At 41.4% G+C, this 8,701-nt stretch overlaps 2 protein-coding genes across 2 annotated transcripts; one reads left to right on the forward strand and one right to left on the reverse strand.

Moving 5' to 3' along the window:
• Positions 1-216: 216 nt before the first annotated feature.
• LOC103308231 lies at positions 217-5,395 on the forward strand. The gene is made up of 2 exons (XM_008181295.1): positions 217-898; positions 972-5,395. The coding sequence occupies exons 1-2, from the start codon at positions 217-219 to the stop codon at positions 5,393-5,395; spliced, it is 5,106 nt and encodes a 1,701-aa protein (XP_008179517.1).
• Positions 5,396-7,212: 1,817 nt separating this feature from the next.
• On the reverse strand, positions 7,213-8,658 carry LOC100572646 (zinc finger BED domain-containing protein 5-like). Its single transcript, XM_003242047.3, has one exon. It carries the CDS (start codon positions 8,656-8,658, stop codon positions 7,213-7,215), a length of 1,446 nt encoding a protein of 481 aa, XP_003242095.3.
• Positions 8,659-8,701: the final 43 nt, after the last annotated feature.

Below are 8,701 nucleotides of genomic sequence, written 5' to 3' on the forward strand. Positions count from 1 at the left end.
TGTACTCATTAGGCTCTAATTCTGTTACCACTGCTATCGCTAGGCGCCAAGCGGTCTGCGCGAATCTTCACTCCCCGTACCGCGAGAGCAACGTGGATCCGCACTACCTGTACGTAATTATAAACGGTGCACAATACGTTTGGTAAAAACTAGGTCACGTATTTATACACATACATTTTATCGTTGCAATTTCTTATACACATACAATATTCAACAATGGGCGTTTATGAAGAAGCAAAAGCTCGCATATCAAACTTGACAAATAGAACTCGTCGTGTGTATGATGCAGGGGAGGCAATCAAAGGAGATTCGAACGATACGAAGGCAAAAATTAAATTTAAGATAATGTACGCAACTCTAGAAAAGTTATCTGAAGATTTTGAAACGCAGCTGTCGACAATTATTCGATATCAGTGCAAAGGAGCAGCAGAGCCGGACGACAAAGGGGAAACAGAAGAATGGCAAGCTGAGTTTGAAGAGTTGTATGTAGGCTGTAAAATTCTTGCAGATGAGTATCTGCCCGAGGCTGCGGTGGAGTCAACGTTAAATAGAACTTTTTTCGAACAAAAACCACCTAATTCTACTAATACCTATTTTCCAGTAGAAAAATTGTCTGTTCCGATATTTAGGGGAAGTCCACTAGAGTACACAAGTTTTCGAAACATGTTCGATATTCTGGTACACGAAAGTAATATGTCACCGGTACTTAAATTTGGATATCTGAAATCCAGATTGGAAGGAGAACCCTTAAAACTAATCGGAAATCTGATGTTGACGGCCAGTAATTATGAGCTAGCCTTATCGCAGCTAAATGCAAGGTATTCAAACCGTCGTATTATCGCCGAGAGTCACCTTGACGAGTTGTCTAAAGCACCTAATGCATCGCACGATGATGGAGGTTCAATAAAAAACACTATTGAACACCATCGTTGAGTCCACCGGAGCATTACGAAACTTATCATATGCCGTAGATCAGTGGGATCCAATTCTGTTATATTTGTTACAAAAGAAGTTGGACCAAAACCTCAGGACACAGTGGGAATTGTTAGTAGACACTACTGAAGATCCAACGGTATTAGAGTTTGTCACGTTCCTCACCAAGTACAGTAAATCAGCTACTGTATGCCAAGCCAACGACAAACCTGCCACGAGCAGAGGAAGCAAGTTATCAAAAACCACCGCTTTATTCAGTGATCGCACAGAACAACGACACACCTTTGCACCGAAGAGAACTAGCACTAATCAACCAGAGAAGAGGACGTACACGTGTCAAGTATGCAATAGTCATCCAGGACATTTGTTAATACACTGTCCATTATTCAGAGAAAAGTCACCAACCGAACGTTATCAAATAATTAAAGATCTGAAACGTTGTTTTAACTGCTTCAGCGCGCACATGGCAAGTGAATGTATGAACCCAAAAAAATGCTCAGAGTGTAGTGCAAAACACCACACCTTACTTCATTTCGGTGACCACGAGCAGGTTGTCACTTCTGCACATGTCACGGTGGCCACGTCGTCTACCAGAGACCCCCATGCCTCAGTTTTGTTAGCAACCGCCAGCGTGGTGATTCAGAATGAAGAAGGAAATCACGTCACCGTACGAGCACTATTAGACAGCGCCAGTCAAAGTAGTTTTATAACTGAGCGTTGTGCTCATCTATTGCAATTGGTCAGGAAAAAATGTGACGTTATGGTACAGGCTCTGTCTGGGACACGTGTTCCTGTGGTAAAAGGAAGCGCCAACATAATTATACGTCCTGTCGATCAAGAAGAACCGCAATTTAACGTAGATGTCCTAATTTTATCTCGTATAACAGGACCTGTGCCGTCAGAACGCGTGTGGTCAGATAACTGGCCCCACATACATGGATTACAATTAGCCGACCCTGAATATTCCGAGACGCTACCGATTGAAATTTTGCTCGGTGCCGATGTATTCCCCCACCTTTTCCTAGGTGATAAAAGGGAAGGTACCGCGGGACAACCGATTGCCATGTCTACGGTCTTCGGGTGGGTGCTCATGGGAAAAACGTCTAGTGCACCAGACAGGAACATAGTCACTATGTGCTCAACCATGGATGCAGTCGACCGAACGTTACAGCTTTTTCTAGAAAACGAGGACGTTCCAACCGTAGAGAAATCTAGTCAGGCTGACTTGGAATGCGAACGAATATACCAATCAACCACAACGCGCCAATCGGATGGTCGTTATATAGTGCACTTACCATTTCAGCAAGACCCACCACTTCTCGGGAAATCGAAAGACGTGGCATTACGTCGGTTAGAACAGTTGGAAAATCGGTTCAAACGGTTTCCTGAGCTCCGTGACGAGTACCACAACGCAATGAAGGACTATCTGGCCTTGGGTCATATGTCTCAAATAAAAGTGCCATCAGCCGATGAACCGACGGGTGCGTATTATATTCCTCATCAGGCAGTGCTGCGTCCGGAGAGCACAACTACGAGAATGCGCGTTGTTTTTGACGCTTCGGCAAAGTCTTCTTCAGGACTATCTTTAAACGATAACCTTTGGTGTGGAGAAAAACTACAACAGGAATTACCAAGCATAGTTCTACGTTTCAGACTACATCCCGTTGTATTTACTGCTGACGTAAAACAAATGTTCCGTCAAATAAAAGTGACCGAAGCTCACCGGCCGTACCAACGTTTACTATACCGTTTCACGCAAAACGAGCCGATTCAGGAGTACGAAATGAATACGGTGATGTTCGGTCAGAAATCCTCGCCGTTCCTAGCCATACGGACTCTACATAAGTTGGTAGAGGATGAAGCAGCTAACATGCCCACCGTGCGAGAGGTTGTACAGCATGACTTGTATGTGGATGATGTGGCGACAGGAGCAGAAACCGAAGAACTGGCAATGGAACTTCAAAAAAACCTCGTGGAAGTTTTCGCAAAAGGCCAATTCGAATTCAGGAAATGGTCAAGTAACTCAGAAAAATTACTAGCTTCTATTCCTGTTGACCATAGGTATACACAACCAGTCACGCTCATCGAGCAAGAGTCTGAGCAAACCAAGGTACTTGGTTTAAACTGGGACCCAAAAGCTGATGTACTTAGTTACAAATATCAACCCAATCCTGTGAAATATAGTAAACGCGCTATACTTTCCGAAGTTGCCCGCATTTACGATCCTCTTGGGCTGTTATCACCAGTTACCACAGACCTCAAGAGACTCATGAAATATCTCTGGTTGGTAGAAGTTGGTTGGGATGAACCCATCCCTGAAGAAGCGGCGACCGCGTGGAAAAAATATCATCAGGAATTGCCCGTGTTGGCCACGTTAAAAATTCCTCGTCTTGTCACACACACTCGAGCGTCGTATGAGTTGCACGGATTTAGCGACAGCTCAGAGGCAGCGTACGCAGCAGCCGTATACATACGTGTAACTTCAGAAAGCCAAACCAATTGCCACCTTCTGATGGGAAAGTCGAAGATAGCCCCAGCTTCAAAGGTTTCGGTCCCACGGTTAGAGTTGTGCGGCGCGTGGCTACTTGCTCGTCTCATCAATTACGTTCAGCAGCACCTCGAAATGCTAAAGATATCAAATGTTACTGCTTGGACGGATTCCACGGTAGCATTATCTTGGATTCGGACACCAACGGTACGACTAAAGACGTTTGTAGCAAATCGTGTGGCAAAAATACAACAGCTAACCGACACTAAAATATGGCGCCATATTCCAACCCGTGACAACCCCGCCGATTGTGCGTCCCGAGGACTTGGGCCTAACGATCTAGCTACACATGAGTTATGGTGGAAGGGTCCCAAATTCCTACGCCAACCGGAGAACACTTGGCCTGTGGAGGGCACAAGGTGTCCCGATAGTTGTCCAGAGGAAGAAGTTGAGCAGAAGCGGATCACCCTACTCACCCAAGTTGTCGACGATGAATGCCGTGTACTGTGGCAATCAGATAACTTATCCAAAGTGCTAAGACTCACAGCGTATCTGTTGAGGATAGTTGACCGGCTAAGAAAGAAAACCATTCCACATTGGACGTCGCCACCGACAACAGAGGAGACCGACAGAGCGCTACGGTCCTTGATACGTTGGACACAACAGGCTTTCTTTGAAGACGCCAAAAAAGCTTTTAGAGCCGATAGAAGTGGCCCGGTTCATCTGCGAAGGCTCGCCCCTTTCTTGGACAACGAGGACCTTCTCAGGGTGGGAGGTTGCTTAGAGCATGCACTTATACCATATACTGAAAAACATCCTCTTCTCTTGCCAAAAACTGCTCGATTGACCGAGCTATTAATCGATCACGTCCACCGTACCAAAGGTCACCCCGGACCACAAACGATGCAAAATCTATTACTACAGAACTACTGGATACTTTCGTCTCGTAGTATTATTAAAAAGAGAGTACATAGATGCGTACCATGTTTTCGTGCGAAGCCTCGTCCAGTACAGCCATTTATGGGCAATCTACCTCAGTTCCGTCTAAATCAAATAAAGCCGTTCAGTAAGGTCGGCGTGGATTTTGCGGGCCCTTTTGACGTTAAAGCAGCCATGATACGTAAGATCAAAATAACCAAAGCCTATATATGTATATTCATCTGTCTGGTCACTACCGCAGTACATATCGAACTCGTTTCCGATTTATCGACCCCTCTTTTCATCGCTGGTCTGAACCGCTTCATCAGCCGGAGGGGCCGGTGCACGGATATCTACAGTGACTGTGGTACCAATTTCGTGGGAACCCATCGGTACTTAACGGAGGTAGAGACTATCATCCAGGGTGCTGATTTTTCCAACAACGTTCTTGAACATCAAATTCGATGGCATTTTAACCCACCTTCGGCGCCACACATGGGAGGAATATGGGAGGCTGCCGTAAAATCGACAAAGTCACTTTTACATCGTGTAATCCAGAACACCGTTCTTACATACGAAGAACTTAATACAGTACTCCACCAAGTGGAAGCTACGCTAAACTCAAGACCCTTAAGTGCCATGTCATCGGATCCAAGCGACTACAGGACCCTCACGGCGGGTCACTTCTTGACCCTGGAACCACTTGTAACGATCCCGAGTCCCCAGGATGTCGCAGATTTGGTTACAATGAGCTCCCATAAGCGATGGTCACTGATCCAACAGATTCAGTATCATTTCTGGACTCGGTGGAAAAATGAGTATTTGCATACTTTACAGGAGAGACCTAAGTGGAATCGCCCCGACAAGAACCTGCAACTCGATGACCTTGTCATCATCAAAGAACCGACTCCTCCGCTCAAATGGAGTACCGCAAGAGTTATCGAAGTACATCCCGGAGACGACGGCATTGTGCGAGTGGCCAAAGTAAAAACTTCAACCGAAAAAGTTCTTACCCGCCCTGCGGTAAAACTATGCCCAATGCCCTTGAGAGATTGAAGCCGAGAACCTTCAAGGTGGGCGGTATGTTCGGTAATTACGTAAGCAACACCAACACTGCGATAAGCAGATGCCGCCTTCCCGCTACTCTCGGTAATCGGATCAGTTCGTGCCCGCACCTAGCCGTTGCCAGTGTCACGCGACGTGAATGTAGTCGTTTGTTCTTTTTCCTTTAGCCCGTATTTTTGTATTGTGCGTTGTGTCTCGCGAAACCCGTTACCGTCGTACCCATCACCGTCGAAGTTACCGTCCTACCCATCACCGTCGAAGTCACCGTCCTACCCATCACCGTCGAATTCACCGTCCTGTCTATCACCGTCGTTAAACCACCGTCACCGAGGTCAACGCGACACCAACGGCATTGTCTACGTACGTCTTTGTTCAAAACTTTTATTATTTTTTTTGTTGTGTTATTTTTATTCGTCATCACCGACGAATCCCCCAGATTGGCCAGTCCCCGTGTAACCCCTTTACTTGTACCTACCTAAATTTTGTTTTGTTTTTGAATTTTAAAAATAGTAGTCCGCCGATCACGGCAAAATCAAAAATACAGTTGTTACCATTTATTTAAACCATACAGTCCACTAACCTAAACTGAGCGAACAATAGTAAATTAGTAAAAATATTAAATTCTTTCAATGATTGGTGTTGTTCAAAACCAGCCTTCTAATGAAATTGGGAGCAAAACCAGTTTTTCGAAACTAGTAATGTTAATAACTCTGCTAATAATATTTGTATAAAACACCTATTCATACACAATATACATCCCAAAACTATGAATTCATATTTATAATAAAATCATTGAGTAAAATGTTAAGGTCTTTTTTGTTTTTTGTTGTTCCTGAAAAATTTCAAAAAACGTCAATGGCTGGTTTTGAAAATACACGTAATGTGGAACCTGTAGAATAAACACCTGAGATTGGTATAATTTCTAAAGAAGGTTTAGGTACTTATAATTTATAGCAGTTAAAAATACACATCTGTTTACACTTTAAAATGTCTTCAAATAATATAATATAGTACCTATTTATTATATTTTATACTTACTTTACTAATAATAAAAATAGAAATAACTAGGAATAGTGATTATGACATGTTTTCTTATATATTTAGAAAGAACATTTTCCCGACACTCTGGCCCCATCAAACAAGAAATATGTATTGTATAATCACCACGATATATTAATTATATTAATATATTATAATTAATTGTAATATAGATATATAGCTACCATATATAAGAAATGGCTGGTTATCTGTTCAGGGTTTACATATTGATATTTGGTATCTAATAGGATTTAATTTACGGTCTACCCCTCAGTAAATACGCCACTGGGCCTAATATTAATTTACTAAACATCAGAGTGAAAACCACTTGCCCGTTTTTTTTTAATTTTAATTTTTTAGTGCACAATCTTTTTGACAAGTGCTGTACGAATGTACGATGGGTGTAGAGATGATTGCTTGTGGGTGAAGAGGTTTTCCATGTGTTCAATGCATTGAAGTCACAATTCGGCGTGGAAAATATAAAACTTTTGACTAAACATTTTTAATGCTCCAATTTTTTCCAAGTACCATCCCTTAGTCCAGCGGTTCCCAATTTTTTTTTGCCACGGAACCCTAATCGATTATACATTTTTTTGCGGAACCCTAGTTTGATAACATAAAATTATCACTTATTAGTTTTATATTTTTATGTTTGATATGAAAAGAAAGATCAAATATAAATGAAAAACAATTATTTTATGTATTAAAAAACATTTACTGTACAAAGAAATACAATGTAACTAAGTGCCTGTTTTTATCAATTTAATATTTTAATGAGAAGAATGAAATTTTTTCACATATTTTCTTAAAATATCACTAAAATTAGGCTTTATATCTGATAATTGAATGCGAAGATCTGGAGCTGCATCAAGTCTATTTCTGTACTTGTTTTTGGTGTAAGCGTAAGCTGAAAAACCAGTCTCGCATCGGTAAGTCGTCACAAACGGAAGCAGAATTGTAATAGCTTTCTCAACAATTGTAGGATATTCATCTTGAAGTCCAATCCAAAAATTATTTAGATCAAAATTTTCAGCTCCAAATTTTTGTTTAAGAGAAGATGAACATTTAATATCAATTAAATTCTCATACTCTGACACAGTAAGCATTGATGGTTTGGTATGATCTGCGAATGGATTCTGCAACCAGTTCATGTCCTGTAACTTCTCCGGAAAATACTCTTTCAAGGATTTTTTTAGGCTTATTAAATGCTCATGTATATTTTTTTCCACATCTGAAGTTACTTGCAACTCATTTTCTTTCAGAAAGTCATTTAAAATAATAAAACATTCGTAATTATGTTGATCAACACATTCAATCCAGAAGTCAATTTTGTTTTCAAGTGAAGAAATTTTGTCATTTACTGTAAATATATTCGTGGTTTTTCCCTGTAGGGCTTTGCAGATTACGTTAAGTTTATCGAATATATCGGCCAAGTAAGCCAATTTTATTAACCATACCTCATCATGCAATAAATCAACAAACGCGTCAGTAGATGCAGAACCGGGTTGTTTGGTGAAAAATATCTTAAGCTCGTTGCGCAATTCAAATAGCCTCAATAAAACTCTTCCTCTTGAGAGCCATCTCACTTGTGTGTGAAGAAAAAGTGATTGATGCTGACTTCCTATATCTTCGCACACTTTTTTAAAAAGCCTTGACTGGAGTGGACGTGATTTGACGTAATTCACAATTTGTACAGCTTGATCGAGAACTGTCTTAAGCTCGTATGATATTTTCATCGTGACAAGAGCATGACGATGTAAAACGCAGTGACTGCTACTACATTTAGGTGCAACACTCTTGATTCTTGTTACAGTGCCTTTTATTTTGCCGATCATAGCTGCTGCTCCGTCACTGCACACGTCAATGCATTTGTTCCACTCAATATGGTGCTTACTCATGTGACTATCAATAACTTTAAAAATTTCTTCTCCAGTTGTGTTAGTTTCTAAAGGTGCGCAGAGAAACAAATCCTCTTCAATAGATCCTTTGAAGGGGTATCTCACAAAAACAAGCAATATTGATAGCCCGGCGACATCTGTACTTTCGTCTAATTGTATTGCAAACATCTTGCTGTTCTTCAATCTACAAATTAATTCATCTTGAATGTGGTCTGAAATCTTATGAATTCGATCAGATATGACGTTATTAGAACACTGAACTGCTGTAATTTTCTTCGCTGCATCTTCACCGAGTACGCAGCTGACGATTTCTGTCATACATGGTTTTATTAAATCCTCTGCAATTGTGTGTGGCTTACCA

The sequence above is a fragment of the Acyrthosiphon pisum genome, chromosome X, assembly GCF_005508785.2.
Source record: "Acyrthosiphon pisum isolate AL4f chromosome X, pea_aphid_22Mar2018_4r6ur, whole genome shotgun sequence".
NCBI lineage: Eukaryota > Metazoa > Arthropoda > Insecta > Hemiptera > Aphididae > Acyrthosiphon > Acyrthosiphon pisum.